This window comes from Notechis scutatus, chromosome 7 (genome assembly GCF_049901735.1).
Source record: "Notechis scutatus isolate UNSWTSFEM ecotype Mainland chromosome 7, rNotScu1.2, whole genome shotgun sequence".
NCBI classification, from domain to species: domain Eukaryota; kingdom Metazoa; phylum Chordata; class Lepidosauria; order Squamata; family Elapidae; genus Notechis; species Notechis scutatus.
The window spans coordinates 8,635,515-8,654,842 of NC_142015.1; the positions used below are offsets into that span (position 1 = coordinate 8,635,515).

A 19,328-nucleotide genomic window follows, 5' to 3' on the forward strand; every position below is an offset into this window, starting at 1 on the left:
CAGGTGGTGGTGGTATTCAAATTTTTTACTACTGGTTCTGTGGGTGTGGCTTAGTGGGTATGGCATGGCTTGGTGGGCATGGCTTGGTGGGCATGTTTTGGTGGGCGAGGCAGGGGAAGGATACTGCAAAATCCCCATTTCCATCCCCATCTCACTAACCTGCTTTCCAGCTCCGTTCTCCTGTGCAGGGCAACAAAAGAAGACCCAGCCGATCAGCTGGGACTCGGGAGGCAGTGAATAGATGGGGGTGGGGCCAGCCAAAGGTGGTATTTGCTGGTTCTCCGAACTACTCAAAATTTCCGCTACTGGTTCTCCAGAACTGGTCAGAACCAGCTGAATACCACCTCTGTTCTCAGGGCTATCTTCTGGAGCTGCAATCCACATGGCCCCTTCTCTCCTTGCATCTCCCCAAGAGTTGAGAATTTTCCAGGCATCCGGGGCACCAGGCAATGGTTGTAAATCATGTAAAAATGTATACAAAAGACAATGTAAGAAATAGGATAATTAGGATACATAGAGAGGCAAAGAATTAAATGTATCAAATCCACCACCACCCCGTTTCTTCCACCTAAGAATGGCAGATACACAGATCCAGTGATGGGATTCAAATTTTTTTACTACTGATTCTGTGGCATGGCTTGGTGGCGTGGCAGGGAAAAGGATACTGTAAAATCTCCAGTCAGAGGTCGTATTCGCTGGTTCTTCTATCGGTTCTCCAGAACTGGTCAGAACCTGTTGAATACCACCTCTGCACGGATCTGACATGGGCTTTCTTGGGTTTTTTCCTTTCCATTTCTCTTCCAAGGGCTTCTTCAGTTCTTGGATGAGAAACCAAACCAAAGGGGTGGGGGGAATCAAGAAAGTCCAGTGGCCTTTTGAAAAAGCACCTCTGGGACAATAAGCAAAATGTAACTCCAGCCGGAGCCCAAGAGACCTCATCTCAGCATCATCTCTAGATAATGGTGGGGCTTTTTACCTCCCCAAAAAAAAAAAAACGCCAGCTAAAGCCTGACCTCGACCTCTCTCGCGCCCTGTTGATTCTCGTCAGAAAATCCCTCTCTCGGGCTCGCAGAGGCACCGGCGCAGAAGGCAAGGCAAGCGCAGCGCCCCAGCGAAAGAGCCGTCGCCTCCTCGGCTGCACTCGCGCACGTTCCCTTTGGGTTTTTTAACCCGGCAGGCCCACCCGCTGGGGGTTCACCGCGCGGAAAGCGGGTTGTGGGAACTCGAGGTCTTCCACCTCAGGCGGGCGGGAGCGCAACGCGCCCCCAGCCCAGCGAGCGCAACGCGCGCAACGCGCGCACTGCTACATCTCCGGCCTTTTCTTTTTTCTTTTCCTTTTTAGGGCCCCGCCCCCTTCCTCTTCCCCTTCGGGCGAGCCGCCTCCCCCTCCCCCACCCCCACCGCTTTCCCACCTTCCCCCGCCTCGGCCGGTGACGTCATATTCGGTTCTGCCGGCGCCATTTTGCAAGGAGGAGGGGGGCTGGGTAAGGAGGAGGAGGAGGAAGCGGAGAGCGGGGAAACCCTAGAAGCGAAGCCGGCCTTGCCCTCCCCCTCCCCTCCGCCAAGGCGGCCGCGATCCGCTGCCATCCTCCCTGCACATTCTCTCTGAGACCGGCCCGGCGAGAGGATTGAGAAGCTGAGAGGCCGCTTCCTCCCGACCGCCAACCATTGGGCGCCCAGCATGGCAGGTAAAGGGACGAGGGAGCCCGCGGGCTGCCCGGGGACTGGAGCCTGGCGCCGGGCGGGCGGGCGGGGGAAGCGCTGGGCTGCGCTGCTTTGCTCTTGCAGAGAGCCCGAGTGCCGGAGCTGGCCGCCGGCCCTCTCAGCCCCCGTTGCTTGTTCACGGAAAGCCCTTCCCTCCCGCTGCCTTCCAATGGTCTCCTGAAATTCTGGCTCCCTTCCCCGGGCCGCTTCGTCCGCCTTCCCCGGGCCGCCTCGATCCCCTCGAGGGACGGCCGGGATCGTTCCGACGAAGGTTTCCAAAGATGCCCCTTCTCGCCTCTGCCCGTCAAGCGGCGGCTTCTGCTCCTTGGCCGTGGGAGAGGCAGAAGTTGGAGCGGTTTCCGACCGAGGTGTGCGGTCTGGGGGTGTGAGTGTGTGTGTGTGTGTCGGGGGGTGGTGGGGGGTGCGGGGTGGAAACGTATTGATATTTCCCTTTTTCCTGCTGATAAGCCTCGAAAGGCTTTTCCCCCACCCCACCCCGGGCGGGGATTCGGGGCTGGACCGGCAGGATTGCTTTGCACGCCCCGTGTTTGGGAAGCGAGGGCGGAGGGCGCGTCGGAAAGGGAAAGGGAAAGGAAGGGTGGGCTCCTTTGCCACAAGCCAGCGTGCTCCGATGCAGCCGCTTTTCGTGGGAAGAGACGTGCAAATCCTGGTGCCAAACGGAGGGAAGCCGAGGATGGGTGGGGGCTGCTGACAGCTTGAGCAGCCGAACATGTGATAGTTACGTGAAGCCCACATCTCTTCCTGCTCATTGGGGGGGGGGTCCCCACCTTACTAGTGCTTGAAAATGCACCGGGAGGCCTTAAACACCCGCTCCCTTCTTCCTGCCTTTCCCCGTTCCTTTTTTCTCCCTACCCACCCCGGAATTTGTTTCACCCACACCCAGTTGATTTAATGGCTCTAGGTTTGGAATTGGAGCACAAGAGGGCCTATTTAGAAGGGCTTTGCAGCCCTTAATGTGCTCACAACGCCTCTGTTTTTTTTTTCTTTTTCTTCATCAATGGAAGCAGAGCTTGGAATGTAGGGAGTTACAGCTGGATGGGGGGGGGCAGCCTACTTTATTTTTATTTTTTTGAATGAGATGTATTTTACATTTATGTTTATAGAAGAACCTTGGGTTTCCAGGCAAAGCTCAGCTACAGGCCTCGGTTTTTGCTCCTTTGGGACGCATTTGGAATACTGTGCATGGCGTATGGATTTATCCCCATCTCTAAGCATCCTTTCCCATTTCCAGATATGGTCAAATGGTCCAGGACATTGTAACAGAAGGGAGATTAAAATAGAATACTTTTGTTTCCACTTTTCCTGTGTTCTCCTGCTGTTCTTGAGCCAGGAAAGGAATACATAGTTGCTTCAAACTTCATTCTCCCTATAGAGCTCAGCCTTAAGCAGCAAAGGGAGAGAGAGAGACAGAGAGAAAGAGAGAAGGAAGGAAGGAAGGAGGAAGGAAGAAAAAGAAAAAGAAAGAAAAAGAAAGAGGAAAAGGAAGAAAAGAGAAAGAAAGAAAGAAAAAACTGCACTGTTTTGCATTTGGTTTTGGGGCCAGGGGCATGAAAAGAAAGGGCTCCATTTTGACAGCCCTTTTTTCAGGAACTAGAAGCTACCAGCTCGTACTTCTTCACCGTCTTTTTCCTGTATGAACCCAACCCAAATGACTGATTTCAAATGACATGAAGAAGAAATGGGTGGTGTCTGCTCTGTGTTTTGTACATGCCTTGGCGGCAAGGTTCAAGTGATTCATTGTCTTCCACCTAGACAGAAATGTTCCTGAAGTTTTCTCTTCGATCCGTCTTTTACGGTAGTTTGAAACTTACTTGTAACTTTAAAGCAGCCTGACAGCCTCTTCAGCTTTTGAGGTTGTAGCTTCTGTTTTGTATTTTTTTAAAATCATGTTTTATTTCTTTATTATGCACATAGGAAAGGTTCTTGGCTTAGGTTTCTGTTGTTTTCTTCTTTAGGTGGTGAAGTTTGCTGCTGGTGCTACTGCTAATAAGAATGTTGATTTATTGTTCTTAAATATAGTGGTGGTGGAGGAAATGTAGCCAAATTAGGGGTGGGAGAGGGCTTAATGAAGAAAATGAATGTTGTTTGTTAAGGCAAGGAAGCACTGCATTTTTTCAGGGAATTCTAGAAGACATCTGAGGTAATTCCTTGCAACTGTGGTGTGATTTGGGGAATGTATTCAGGAATGTAGTTTTGGAAACGGCTAAGAATTAGCTGAGAAATTGCAGTGCTTCTGGGCCGGATGAATAGATTTCCTCTGGGCTAATTCGAACCCAATGCTTAGGTGGCAGGTGGAGGAGGAGAATGGTTTGCGAGGAGGTTATCTGTGGGCTTCGATCTGTGCTGAGAATGTCCTTGTGGGTGTGTAGAGTTTGCCTTTGCAGCGTCAGTCATTCGCTGCACTGTTTATCAGAGCGGAATGATAACACACAGTACAGCCAAATTTCATACGATGAGCGTGGAATTACGTTGATTTTAACTTCTGTTCTGTTTCTAGGAGCTGGCGGTGGCGGGAATGACATTCAGTGGTGTTTTTCTCAGGTGAAAGGCGCTGTGGACGATGATGTAGCGGAAGGTAAGAACAAGTTCTGAGCCCCCATTACCATTGCTAATGAGAGCACAGTGGAAATGCTGCATTCCTGGGATAGTTAAATCTTTTCCTGATGTTGGGCCTAAGGAGAATATCCTGGGAGTTTACTGAAGTGTCTTGAATCTCGCTTACTCATCTTCTTTTGGCTAGGTATTAAATGGTTAGAATCGGGGTAGTTTTTGAAGGGATGCTAAACATTTTTCACATGTCTCTTTCTTCTCTATTGGAACTTGCATGCTTTGAAAATAATTTGGAAGAGAAGCTTTGGTTTGCACAGGGCATAGTACCTTTTCTCTATTAATTAAAGCAGCCCAACTTTTTAAGGGATTTGCTGGAGTCTGGAAAAGATGTGGCTACTTTACGAATTGTATTAATTTTAGTAAATTACGGGCAACGCTCTTTAGGTATGTTTATAAACATGAAAAAAAGATATAAATATTTTGTTGAATGGCAGGTGGGTTTTCTGGTCAATACAGCGCATTGCATGTAAATGTGGATGCATACCTACATGCATTATAACACACGTTGCATGCAGTGTGTAAAACAACCTTTCATTCCTTGAGTTATATTAAAGAAATCACCTGTGGCTGTTAAACCTGGACAATTAACCACGCATTGTGCTTTTCTGAATAGATGCCACTATTAGTGTGAGCTCGTTGTGTTACTAAGCCCTGAATTCTTGCTGTAGAGAAATGTAGCATGAAAACTGAGAATGATTTTTCGTTTCTTTTTAATGATACGTTTCTGGAAGCATCGAGAGAATTGGAGCATGCATAGTATGGGTCAAGAGATCATGCCAGCACAGAAACAGTAACAGTTTCTGAAAAAAAGCTATATAATCTAATCTTCTTGCGCCTTCTAAGAAGGGAAATTGGGCTTTTTCGTTGAAGGGAACACACCTAAGTTCAAATATTAGACTTTCCTTTTTCTTGAGGATACTTAGATGATAAAGGGCCTGCCTTGTATACAGATGGATCTAGATTTTGTTTCGGGAAGCAAAACCTCAGCCTGCAACTTTCAAAGAGCTGCTGTGGTTTGAGTCATATCCTAGAGATATGTAGTGTGCCACCTTAAACCTTTGCTGGAATCACATATTCTGCTGAGCTGTGCAGCTAGTCCTCGACTTACGATCACAATTGAGCCCAAAAGTTTTCTGTTGTTAAGTGAGACATTTGTTAAGTGAGGCTTGCCCCATTTTACGACCTTTCTTGCCACAGTTGTCAAGTGAATTCCTTGCAGTTGATAATTTAGAAACATGTTGGTTAAAGTGAATCTGGCTTCCCCACTGATTTTGCTTGTCAAAAGGTCGCAAAAGGGGATCATGTGAGCAACGGTTGTAAGTATGAACCAATTGCCAAGCACCTGGATTTTGATCACGTGATCATAGGGATGCTACAAAGGTTGTAAGTGTGAGTCACTTTTTTCCAGTGCCATTGTAACTTTGAAAGTGACTAAATGAACTGCTGTAAGTCGAGGACTACATGTAATATTGTTTTATTGGAGAGATACGGACCAGTTATTGCATATTAGTTGACTGTACAGATCTGTAACTCTCTAGAGCAAGATGCACAAAATAGGGAAAATTGGTTCATAATAAACCTTCATATTCTGCTAGACATTTTTTTTTTTAGGTCAGCAGGGGGAAAAAAATCTGCGCTGCCAAATAGGAGAAACTGGTTTGTATCTCCCCTTCTTTTCCCTCCCCATAAGGGCTGCTGCTGGCCCATCTGCTTCCTTTCTCTCTCATCTTCTGTCCATTCTGAGGCTCCCTTCAATGCCTGATATCTTTGGCCTCTTCCCCTGTTCCCTCCCTGTAATTCTTCCTGCCTGGTTCAGAACGGCTCAGTTTTGCTCTGTGGATGGACCAGAGCAAGCTGTTTTGTGCACACAGTGATTTGAAACTCCCTATTTTCCCAGCAACTACACTCTATGGTGGATACTGTTGTTAACTAGAGCACAGTGTATGGCTTGCTAAATAGGCATCGGTAAAGCCTACTGACCATTGCTGTATGAATCACTGTGCTATTGATCTGTTGCAGCTGGTGCAAAAGGAACGCCCATTGCTGTGAAGGCTGCCTGTATTGAGAACAAGAGCAGGCTGGGATGATCTGGGGTTCTTTTTCCTTCTGTGGTACCATTTCCCCGGAATCGCGCTGGGGAAAAACAGTCAAAATCTGAAACTTGAAGAACAGCCTAAAGAAAAGAAGAGTTAGGGGTGACATGATAGCAGTATTCCAATATTCGAGGGGCTGCCACAAAGAAAAGGGGGTCAAATTATTTTCCAAAGCACCAGAGGGCAGGACAAGAAACAATGGTTGGAAATTTATCAAAGAGAGAAGAATTAAGGAGAAACTTTCTAACAGTGAGGACAATTAACCAGTGGAACAACTTGCCTTCAGAAATCATGGGTGCTCCGTCACTGGAGATTTTTAAGAAGAGACTGGACAGCCATTTGTCTGAAATGGTGTAGGTTCTCCAGCTTGAGAAGACAACTTAATTGACACTTAAGATGATAGGGACTGAAATATAGTTTGCATGTCTGTGGTTGAATAATCAGTAGCAGGCCACTCCTGACAAGTGAACCCATACATGAAGGCTTATGAACTTCATATAGCATTCTGAGTTGAAGCCAAGCAAACCACACAATGGCTTGTTGAGATGTGTGATACTTGTTGCAATGTGCAAATAAATATTGTAAGAATAAGGATCCTGAGGCCCATCTGTTATTGCTTAATTGTAACTTTTAGCCTCTCACAATTCTTTGTAGTGTCTGAGATTGGCTCGGAAATATAACACTAACGTAACACTAATGTTTGTAAGCCTTCATGGGTTCAGACTAGTATATACAATGAGAGCAAATCTCACTTTCTTCTAGGACTGTTGATGTTACCTAGTTTGGTAATGAAATGTCTGCGAGAAAACAACCAAGCTCAGAGAGCATCTAGAGTATCCACAATTCAGTCACTTATTTTCCTGAAATGTAGCATCTTTTGCTTCAAAGACAGTTTTCCCCACCCCAATCTATTTCCTATCTAAAATTGCATTCAGCTTTTATCCATAAAAATGGCTGCCTGAAACGAACAAGTTTTCAGTTCTGCATGTTTTCTATGTTTTTAAAAAAGAACAACTGATCTTAATATGTAGTTCATTTTGCACATTTTACAGACAATGTTAATTATCAACAACCCTAAGATTGCCTGAAAAGCAGATAGCTTGCAAACACAGTAAGAGTGAGAAGAGAACTTTCTAGAATTAAACTGAAGTTAATAGACAAAAGATACCACAAATGATTGATTTTTATTGGGGGGTATTTAAGCTGCAATGCAAAAAGCAGTAATCCTAGTGAGAATTGGGACTGTCTTGAATTTGTGATTTCCAACAAATGGGAAAATGTTCTTTCAGTGAACGTTTTATTTATTTAATGCACTGATGCCAGTTGTTGGGGGAAACTACGTACACTTGAAACAAACAATAACATATTACATGAAATAAATAACCAGTTATATGGCATGAATTCCTGAGGCTGGTATTCACCTATTTTGCCTTTAAGGTTTTCAAGTCTTTTGAAAATCTATAAGTTGAGGTGTATGTACAATTGTATTTTTCTTCCTTTGTTCAATTCATTTCCTTCAGGAGCTTAAGGAGGTACATAATCCTCAAATTATGACTGTGATGGAGCCTGGAATTTCTGTTGTCAATCATGGCAGTCATAATTGAGGGACCCATGTGACCAGATCCATTTTCATAACTTATTTTGCTGCACATATTGCTAGGTGCAGTAGTTTAGAGATCTAAATGACCAAGCTTTATAATAGATTATGTAAGACACTTTTACTGTTAAATTAATAATACAGGGTAGTTAATCCCTGATCAAATTGCTTGTTAAATTAATCTGTGTTTTTTTTGTTTTTGTTTTTTTTAAATTGAGATCTAACCATTCATCTGTTTTCCTTGAACTGATTTTTGCCCAGTCATTCATTTGCTCTTTCTCTAAATCAGGCGATTCAATCAGGATATTCAATCCTGTTTAATTATGGTGCTATTACACGAGAGCTATACAGTTCTTTACCATGCCTTAACTTTTCAAAGGTGGTTGGGTAACTTCCAAAAACGAACCTGCAGGATGAATGGATGATTTACTTACAGACTTCTTGATATTGTGGAATACTAAGAATAGAATAAATGCGTCTTCCTTTTTCCTTTCCTTTGAATTTGCAAGCAGTTAATGATAATTATTAGTACTGGGATTTCTGTCACTAAATGACGCAGTCATAAAGCATGGCATCATGTGGCCACATCATTTAGCAGCGGCAGTTTCAGCAATCCCTGGTTATTGATGTTAAGCGAATCACTGCAGATTGTTAAATGAGGACCTCATAGAATCTAATTTCCTGTTGGCTTTCCCATTAACTCTGTGTGTGGGAAGCCAACCAGGAAGGTCACAAATTGTATTGTGTGAATGAGACTCTAGCGCAGGGGTCTCCAACCATGGCAACTTTAAGACTTGTGGACTTCAACTCCCAGAATTCCTCAGCCAGCTTTGCTGGCTGAGGAACTCTGGGAATTGAAGTCCACAGTCTTAAAGTTGCCAAGGTTGAAGACCCCTGCTCTAGTGGTCAAAAATCCAGGCTGGTTGTTGAACACTCAAAGCGAAATCACGTGACCACATGGCTCTGTGAGGGCTGGAACTTTGAGAACTGCTCATGATTATCATGTGTTTGGTGCTGTAGCAAGTTTGAATGGCCAGTGAACAAGTGGTCATTAAATGAGGAGCTCCTGTCCTTTGAATGCTTTGAAAGTAGGTTTGTAATTAGTTGCTTCCTTGTGGTATAGTTTGAAATCAGAGAAGTTCTTTGGGGACCATTTCATCTCCACCTCATCTTTTTTACTACAGGTGTTTCTCAACTTAGGACCATTATAGAGCCTAAAATGTCCATTGCTGAGCAAGGCATTTGTTAAGTGAATTTTGCCCTGTTTTATGACCTCTCTTGCCTCAGTTGTTCAGTGAATCATTGCAGTTGGAACCAAAGTTTACACTGCTAAGCAAGGCAGGTGGTAAGTGAGTTGCATTCAATTTTGCAAACATTTTTTTTGCCACAGTCGTTAAGCAAATCAGTGCAGTTGTTAAGTGAATCCGGCTTCCCCCATGGACTTTGCTTGTTGGAAGCAGGTTGGGAAGCTTGCAAATAGAAGTTGCACGACCCCAGAATGCTGGAACAGCTGTTAAGTACATGCTGGTTGCCAAGTGCCTAGATTTGATCCCTTGGTCATGGGGATGCTACGGCAATGTGAGGACTAATCATAAGTCACGTTTTTTTCACTGGCTCTGTGATTTCAAACAGGCGTTAAACAAATGGTTGTAAGTTGAGGTCTACTTGTCAAACGTATTATCTGTTCTATCTGCAAATAGTTTGGGATGCATGTAGAGGCTACTGTGTTTTCGAGCAAAAGTTGGCCAGAAGCTAAGAATGCAACTGTTTAAAAAAGTTTCTAGGTGAAGGTTCACTCGTGTAACAGACAGCAGTTAAAAGTAGCACCAAATACAAAATATTCAGTCATCCTCAATCAGAGATGCAAGATACCAGTAAATATATTGTTGATTGTGGCAACAAACAGGTGGAGAGTGATAAAGATAAACTGGCTTTCTCCGCTAAGTGCTTGTTGGATCCTCAGCTTGTTGGATCCGTTGGGGTGCCTCTGGGAGTTACAGTCTATCACATCTTAAAGTCACAGGGTTGGGAAATCCCTTTCTGCAGACTTTTGGATAGGAGAAACTGTCTCTGAGCAGAATGTATATGTATATGTGTACAGTTGGTTGTGGATTAGGCCAAACTGGCTTTGGAAAGCTTTGCAGGGCAGATGTGGTCTGGATTTAGTTTATTTTCCCCTTTCAGCTCACCGTCCTTGTCTGAAGATAGTATTCTGTAGTAGCAGGAAGTTCTCTGCACGCAAAGCTCTCATCCACTCTGGTTTGGGGAAGGCTTGGCAGGCTTCTTGCTATGTCAATAAATGAGGATGTGTGTAGCTCAGGGTTGAAATAAGGGGTTCTCGGTGCTCTCTGAGTATGGTTGTTTTCTTGCAGATGTTTCATTACCCAAACTAGGTCACATCACCAGTGCTAGTCTAGAATTGATGAAGTTACCTAGCACTGAAAATGCTACATAGTTTGGGTAATGAAACGTCTGCAAGAAAACAACCAAGCTCAGAGATCACCAAAGAGCCCTTATTAGGACTGTGCAATGCTTTGAACAAAGAATTCGAGAAAGGCATGCGGGCTCACCTGTTCTACAGTTCCCAAAACCAAGCACATTTTTTTCTGGTTCATGCTGGAGCTATGCAGTCCTGGGAACAGACACAGTTGCTTTAAGGTGATAAGGACAGATTCTCATGAATGTCTTCATGCTCTTTTCTTTGAATAAAAAGGGCTATATGGCACTACAGGTACTTACTGTCTCCTATAAATCTGTGCTGTCTGGACAATTGTTAGGAATGCATTCTTATTTTCTGGGGTCCAGAAGTGTTGCCCCTCAAGCTAATTCAGATGGAGAGCATCACAATCAGATTAGCTCTGCTTTAATTATAAGTATACAGAACCTTGCAAGTCCATCCCTTTCTCTTCCAAAAAGTAAAACGCTTCCCCAAAATAAAAAAAATGTTCCAAAAATTAAGGACAGTCCCTTCTGAGATGCTTTCTCCATCCCTTTTGGACTCACATTTCATTTATCAGACTGTTATCTATGCAGTGGATATTCCTCCTGTCTCCCAAGGTCATTCTCACATTCCATTTCAAGAGTTTGCAAACTTTGTAATACTGTGAGCTCCCTGAAATTATAAAATATTTTGTGTAACCTGATTCTCCCCACAATTGGGTTGTCAGAATGTGCTCTGACTGGGTCTCCACTCTTCCTAGGCAAGCTGTTGAGCATAGTCTCCCAACATGTCCCCCATTGTGAAATGTTGTCCCCTTGCAACAAGGAGAAGACAGGCACTGAGACAGGCACTCAGTTGTAAGTGCCAAGGATCCAAGATGATGATGATGATGATTTATTAAACTTGATCTCCCCTTCCTCCAAAAAGAACCATTCTCTGAGAAAGATGAGACTATGCTAAAGTGCTTTGATCCTTGGTGGGACATCACAGGGGTTTTCAGATTGGGTCTGTTGTGGAAGCTATTACTAGTATTAAGGGCAAAGGCTGTCAGAAGAAAAACAGATGTATGCTGGGCTCAGCCTGTATCCAGGCAAAGGGTAAATGAGTGTAACCCCTCTCCCCCCCCCCACCAAATTAGTTTCCTTTTGCCCTAGGGAAAGGAGAAATCCAAGAATTTCTCAAGGACGCAATTCTTCTCCTTGGTGACAGCTCTAAGAACTTCCTATGAGAAGCATTTTCTCCTGAACTCCCTAAGAAAGAAATGGGACCTCGAGAGGTTACACACTGCTAAAGAGGGCACAGAGAAAATAATGGTGTTCACCTATATCTCTCACTCACCCTATTAAGTGTAAAAATCGTTGTCTTATCCTTGGCAATTTCCCAAAACTTCTCAAGAAGTCTCAAAAGCAAATTGTGTTTTGTTGATCTGTTTGAGACCTGGAAGAGAATGATGGAGAATTTTATTATTCTCTCCCTGAACATTTCTATTTTGTCTCCTTGGGTGTTTCCATTCCTTTTTAAAGTTAAAGCACCAAAAAGGATGTTGCATGGACCTGTTTTTTTTTTTTTTAAGCATGATCAGATGTCCTGGCACTAGAAATACTGTGGGAGTGCCTAGCATTCTTTGGGATGGATTCTCTGTGAATTTTATGCAGATACGAAGATCATTGGCATGGATTGTGGGTGAAGCTCTAATCAACTTTCACAGTATTAGTTCGTAGCAGAGGCTGGATCTTGCTAGAGGTTATTATTGTGAATTTTATTTGCCACCTGTCTCACTGTGGGGCTACTCTAGGTGGCTCACAACAATAAAAAGGAAGAAATGAAAAGAGGCTGAACAGAACAGAAATAAGACAATAGAACAATGAAATAAACAATGAAAAAGAACAAATAAAAAGGGAAAGGTTCCCTCTGTCCAGTTGTGTTCAACTCTAGGGGATGGTGCTCATCTCCGTTTCTTGGCTAACGGAGTCAACGTTGTTGAAGACATTTTCTGTGGTCCTGTGGCCAGTGTGACTATAAGGCAAAGGCACATGGAATGCTGCTACCTTCCCACCAAAGTGGTACCTATTTATCTACTTGCATTTGCATGCTTTCAAACTGCTAGGTAGGCAGGAGCTGGGGCAAGTAATGGGAGCTCACCCCATCATGCAGTGCTCGGGTCTGGAACTCAGGCTGCTCACTTTCCACCTGACAAGTTCACACCTTTAACTACTGAGCCACCACATCCCCTCAACAAAAATTATAACTATATGGTGACCAAAAAAGAAAAATGGACAGGTAAGAGCAGAGAACAAGGAGGGGCCTGTCATCAGTACAGCAAGCACCTCCAGCGTGGAACTTCCCCATTTGGTCCCTCGGCCGATGAGCAGAGCCAGGTCTTAAGCCACTTGCAGAAGGATAGGAGGATGGGGGAAGATCTTAGAGGGTAATCACCAAAGAGAAAGTTTGGGATCAATTCTTGGCGCAGGGTTATCAGGTTGGTTGTATTGACATGGGTGGTTTCTCTGTCTCCTTGAATACCCTTTTTAGCAACATCCAAAAAGGGAACTAAATTGAGAATAATTTTAATGTTTACTCATGAGTTCAGAGTGCCAAATCCTTTGGCAAATCCCCATTTGCTTTCCTCCCTTTCAGTTTCCACCAGCATCTCAGTGTTTTATGCTTTGATTATTTTCATGCCTAGTTTTTCAAACAGAAAAGCAGGACTTGACTGTTCTTGGGTTTATGGGCTGCTAATCAGAGGAGGGGTTTTGGGCTAAAATAAACAGGCTAAAGTATGCCATTTCCTTCCCACGGATGACCACAGCAGCATTTTGAGAGAGGAAAGGAACTCTGCTGGCCATTTGCTCCCACAGCGAAGGTTCGTGAGACGTCTTCCTATTGCCATTGATTTGCACAATGTGTCACTTTTCCTCTGATTGTGTTTTTCCTTTTTTTCAAGTGTCAAGGTCCCTTGATAGATTAACTTGGCCTTCCTCCTTATTTTGAAAAGGTCCTGGCATTTTGGCTTTTGTTCAGCTGAAAACGAAGGAATTGGGCAGGTCTTAATGAATTCTAAGACAAGAAAGTGGTTTCACATATTAATCTGTAAGCTGCAAATGTGAGTTTGCCTTGAGCTCTGCCCAAGGACATCTTGAAGAGAAGAATTTTTCAGTGAAACAGCACATTCTCTGATGTGTAACATAACATTAGATTTTTGCACTTTGATCTTACTGAGAAATGTACAGTGAGGTAGAAAAAAGACATCCGTCTGAAACAACTTTAAGAGCTTGTTGATAATATTCAGAATTGTACAGTTTTTTTTTTCATAGACTTCTTCAGAATTGCTTCAGCATTTGGTTTACATAGAAGATGGTGATGGATTATATTTGTTAGCCTGCTTGCTAATGTAGTGTGCAAAGTAAGGAGAACTGAACAGGTGAGAATAGCTTTTTGGCAAGTAAGTTTGTTTACTCTCTTTTGTTTTGGCTTGCTGGCAGGATTTACCTTTGATGTTTGTGGCTGACTGTGTGTTGTTATGTCTTGTTGAGTCTTTTGTGTAGAATAGAAGCCTGGACAGTGACTTCATAGACAGTTGGAATAATAGAAGTCTTTGAACTGTGGATTTACAAAAACATGGCTTAACACGTCATGGGTTGAATATAAAATATAAGACAATCCTTCAAAACATGGACAAAGATAGGGAAATTGTGAAGAAGAGGAAATGGCACCCTCCATTGTTGCTATTATTGTTATTCATAATATTATTAAAGTAGTATTTATTAAACTCATATAATGTGCACAGATTGATGAATAATCTGAAATTTCATGAAAGAGTTTATAAGCTGAAGAGTTTGAGGACTCTAATGTATATCTTTGCCCAAGATTTGGCAAAATAACAATGTCATTATTTCTGAAAGTGATATCAAAATCAAGTAGCATTGCTAGTCGCCAGATTCCAGTAGCAGATGGCATTAGAAGCAGCACATCATGCTTACTGCTTATGAGTAGAAACTTTTACAAGATAAGGGAATTTCCTCCTTGATTGGATAAAAGACACGTGTACTTATTTGTTATCTAATCTGTTTGCGTGTCTGTCTGTCTGTCTGTCTGTCTATCTATCTATCTATCTATCTATCTATCTATCTATCTATCTATCTATCTATCTATCTATCTAGTATCTGTCTGTTATGGTTCCCTGGCAGCAGGTGCAGACAGTTGAGGTCTCGGAGAGTGAGGACTCAGATGAGGGGCTTGCGTGTGAGGCAAGGATGGGGCTAGGACCATCAGAGTCCTTCAGAGATTGTGCTGCCTTCAGAGATTGTGGAGGCTGGCAGCAGTGATGAAGAGGTTCCCGAGGAGCCTGTGCCCAGTGCGCGTGCACGTAGGGCTGCTCAAAGGAAAGAGCAGCAGAAGCAGCATGGGCGACTTGAGAGTAAGGCTGCAAAGTAATGGCCCCTCCCTTAAGAGATAAAAGCCAGCTGAGAAACTGGAGTTTTTTGCAGGAAGCAAAGACGTTTTTGCACTCAAGCCTTGTGGGCATTCGGAATATCTTGGTTGGTGTTTGGAGACTCTTTGTGTTTGAAATCTTTCTTAGTAACTTTATCTAGTGTTCTTGGCAGCCTTGCACCACCTTGGCAAGGCTCGTTCTTATCAGAAATAATTAATTTGAAACAGCCTTTTAACTGTGAAGGAATGGAATTCGTAAAGAATAATTAAAAGTTTTTTCTGTTACCTCTGTTTCATGTTTGTTTCCTTGGAGCAAGGTTTGGGTCAGAACACTGTCTGATTCTCTCTTTCTCTTTCTCTCCCCGCCCTCATCCCCCCTCTCTCTCATCTTTCAGCAGTTGCATGTCATGAAGTAGTCACTGAGATATTAGATGCACAAGGATTCCCAAGCACATTTCTGACCTTGGAATGTTCCATTTCAAACTTAAAAAATGTTCATTCCAAGAACTTTCCCTCATTCTCAGAATTAAGCTTAGCCACTTCAAGCAGCATCCTTTCCAATCTTTGCTGTTCCAATTCCTGCAATCGGAATGTTGTGGCAGCATATCAATGTGCAATCTCCCCCCTCCGCTCCATTTCCCAGCATAGTTGGGGTACAGAAACAGTGGTGTCCTTGCTTCAGTTGGATGATCCTGGATGAGATGGGCTAGCAGTGAAGGGTTGAGAGGAAAGGAGTGGTAAAACATACGGTCAAACAGAAATAAGGTAGGATAAAGTAGTTTGCTGTTTGCAGCCTGCTTAGTAAGTTACTGTTTGTTTTGGCTTGTTTGTTTTCATGCCTTGTTACAAGGTAATTCTTGGAGGGGTTTATTGTGTTGTGCAAGCAGAATAAAACAGGTAAATGCAATTGAAATATATTAGTAGATGAATACAAAAAAAAAATGTGTATGCTGTATGCTGTTGTATGTACCCCAAGCAGCCTTCTGTGGCTCAATCCTTCTGAATCCTGAAAGGCTGAGGTTATTTCCCTTGCTTAGAGCCTGGATGTGTTTTGTCTAGACTAGAGCAACCTCTTTCAGTTTTTCTTCAGCAGAAGAGAACAAACCACTTCTTTTCCATAAAACTCTGCATTGTTTTGGCTTGGCCCTAAGCCTTTGAGAAAAAGCTGACTGTTTTTCAAAGACTTTTTATCATGTCGACTTTGCAACAAATTGAGTGTCGACTCAAGTTCATTCTTACTAAGAAATTGGAAAATTGGGGTCCAAATATTCATGGTCAGCTTTTGTAATCTCTGAGTCCAATTTGAATTTGCAAGAAGAAAGAAGACTTGGACTTTTCTTTATCCTGTGTCATACTTCCTTGGTTTCTGATTCATTCTTTCTCATCCTTTGTTGTCTTAAGCATTTACTATGGTGTATGTGTATATACTATGTGTGTACACATACTCCCATACACACGCACACAAACACACACACACATGAATCTATCAAACACTGAATTTATTATTGGGGATACAATTAGCTATTGTGGTGGCGCAGTGGTTAGAATACAGGATTGCAGGCTGACTCTGCCCACTGCTAGGAGTTTGATCCTGAGCCTTGCATCCTTCCAAGGCCAGTAAAATGAGGACCCAGATTGTTGGGGGCAATATGCTGAGGTAAACTACCTTGAGAGTGCTTTAAAGCACTACGGAGCAGTGTGTAAAGCCTACATGCTTGTTAGAAAAAAAAATCCTCTGGGTTCAATTCCAAGTGGGGAAAAAGACACTGGAAACATGGAGGCTGTTTGGAAGGTTTAATGGTGGACAGGAGGACCACATGGCTTGAAGCTCCAAAGTGAAAAGGATGATCACATGCTTCAAGGTAAAGGAAAATGTCAAGAAGGGCTGATATGCTGAGAGTGCCTGGGTTTTATAACCTTTGTTGGGATTTGAATTGAAGCTTGTTTCTAATTGGTTGTCAGACTCCTATGGGGCCATGCAGGGGCAAATCTATAGGTTGTCCTGAGTTCCAGGCTTGGTTGAGCCTTGCTGGATGATGATGCACTGAAAAGGGCTTTTGGCAATTGCTATAGCTTTACCTGGAGATCTTTGTTATGTAAAGTATTCTGGCCCGGGCCTTAATGGCCCACTCATTAACAAAGGTGTGGGTGAGCTTTTGCTTCTGAGGTGAGTTTCTGCTCTTAAGTTTCTACTCTTTTTAGGGGAAATATTCTGCCTTATTAATATTTCCTAGGATATTTCATTTTTCTAGGAGAGGGGTGGGTGCTAACTTCCTACATGCTATTGCTATTATTTTTCTGTTTATGTGATGTACAAGGAATATTCTTTCTCTCCCTTGCACTGCCATCAATCTCCATGAAGCACAGAAGCAGACAAAATGCTTAGTTCCACTCAAGCAAGGCTCAAGTCAAAGTATAGCTCCAGGCCTGCCTTTGTCTTACAAGAATGAAAAAAAAATGCAGAGAGAGAGAGACAGACAGACAGAGAGAGAGACAGAGAGAGAGAGAGAGAGAGAGAGAGAGAGAGAGAGAGAGAGAGAGAGAGAGAGAAACGTACACAGCATAATAAGATTGTAAAAGAAGTCAGTGATCATGCATGATTCTACTTTCTGTTGCTAATAAAATTTAAAGGAAGGAGAATTGCATTCACAAGTTCAACCTTTTTCTTTGCTTCACTCTGTCGTTTTGTTTGGGAGTTCAAGGCAGCCTAGATAGTGTTCCTTTTTTCCCTTTTCACCACCACAACATTGTAGGTTGGATTGGAAAGGAAGACTATCTCAAATCACGTGAAGCATTGGTACCGCTTTATAAATCCTTAGTAAGACCACACCTGGAAATACTGCAACTAGTTTTTCTCACCACATTACAAAAAAAGATGTTGAGACTTTGGGCAAAAATGCAAAGGAAGGTCCGGAGACTAAAACATGTGAAGAAAAGTTGCAGGAATTGGGTATAGCTAGTCTAGAGAAAAGAAGGACTAGGGATGACATGATAGCAGAGTTTCAGTATTTGAGGGGCTGCCACAAAGAAGAGGGAGTCAAGCTATTCTCCAAAGCATCAAGAAGGCAAGACAAGAAACAATGGATGGAAACTAATCAAGGAGAGAAGCAACCTGGAATTAAGGAGAAACTTTCTAACAGTGAAGACAACCACTGAAAAAGAAGTTGTGGGTGCTTCATCACTGGAGGTTTCTAAGACTGGATAGCCAGCTGTCTGAAATGGTGTAGGGTCTCCTGCTTGAGCACGAGGTTGGTTAGAAGACCTTCAAGGTCCTTTCCAGCTGTATTCTGGTTCTTCTATCAGCTGAGAGGCAGTGAAAAGAAGCTCCGAAAATTAGCTATGAAGTGATCTTTTGTAATGAAGAGGGAACTGTGTGGCACAGCTTTGAAACTGCTTCTCTTCTGTTTTTGCTAATGATTTTTTGCTTTTAACTCTTTCCTATCCAGAAACACTAGGTCTTTAGAAGTCAAAGAGCTGGGGAGCCAGCTAGGGGCTGGCTTTTTATATACTGGCAGACTCAGCTCTGTGACATCAGAGGGAGGAGTCATATCCCATTCCTGGACTCTTGGCGCAGCGTGGATCTTTTTATACTATGTGAGTGACAACCAAAAAGTAGACCTGCTGCAAAGCCCCAATACCAAAGGGATTTAGTGCCAGCAACTGATGGACAAGCTTTCTTACTAATAGCCCCTCTTCTGTGGAACAACTTATCCTGGCAAGAAGGATGGACTTACATTAATTGGTATTTCAGAAGGTTGTAAAGACTTCGCTCTTCATTTCTCATGTCAGAATACTATATGGAGATGAGTGGGTGAGATTATTGTCTTGTTTGTTTCTCTAAGGTTTATTGTTTGTTTTAAAGCTATTATTAAATTGAAGTTGGTCAACCTTTCAGTTAACCAACTTGAATGGCAGAGAAGTCGGGGAAGGAGGGTTGGTCACTCGCTTGGTGGGTTTATGTACTGTATGCTCTTAAGTTGATTAATAGTTGGACATTATTTCTTTAGAAAATAAGGTAAACAAAAGAAGATGTAAATAAAATAGAAGAACAAAGTACAACTATCAAAGTACAAATGGATAGACAAAGAAAATAAAATATTATAAAGGTTATCTTCCAATTACTTATGGTATTATATGGTAATATATATCATTACAAAAATTAAACCAAAAACCCCTATTGAGCTTTAATCTAAAGATACCTGTGAACCCAGTACAAATCACTTTCTAAATCAATAAACCACAGTAGCCACTACTTAATTTAAAAATATGTAAAAGGAAGCAATGTTTTTTCTGCATTGCATGCAAAACTGTATGCATGCACATATAAGTGTCAACACTGCCTAAAATTTTATTGTCAATTTTATGAGGTTCTCTGTTATACATGTACAAATCTTTGAAGTAATGCTTTCCTTTGAGGAAGGTTTGTGTGGCG

General features: G+C 42.8%; 1 protein-coding gene across 2 annotated transcripts in view; it reads left to right on the forward strand.

Annotated features, from left to right (window-relative positions):
* The first annotated feature begins 1,066 nt into the window (after positions 1 to 1,066).
* PPP2R2A (protein phosphatase 2 regulatory subunit Balpha) overlaps positions 1,067 to 19,328 on the forward strand; it is a 61,372-nt gene continuing 43,110 nt past the window's right edge. Inside the window, exons 1-2 of one of the 2 annotated variants that reach the window (XM_026671321.2) lie at positions 1,067 to 1,688; positions 4,223 to 4,300. In XM_026671321.2, the coding sequence (XP_026527106.1) occupies positions 1,682 to 1,688; positions 4,223 to 4,300 (85 nt within the window). In that variant the 5' untranslated portion in view covers positions 1,067 to 1,681. Of the gene's footprint in view, positions 1,689 to 3,176; positions 3,521 to 4,222; positions 4,301 to 19,328 lie in introns of those variants that run through there. The other variant, XM_087969944.1, reaches the window with a different exon arrangement.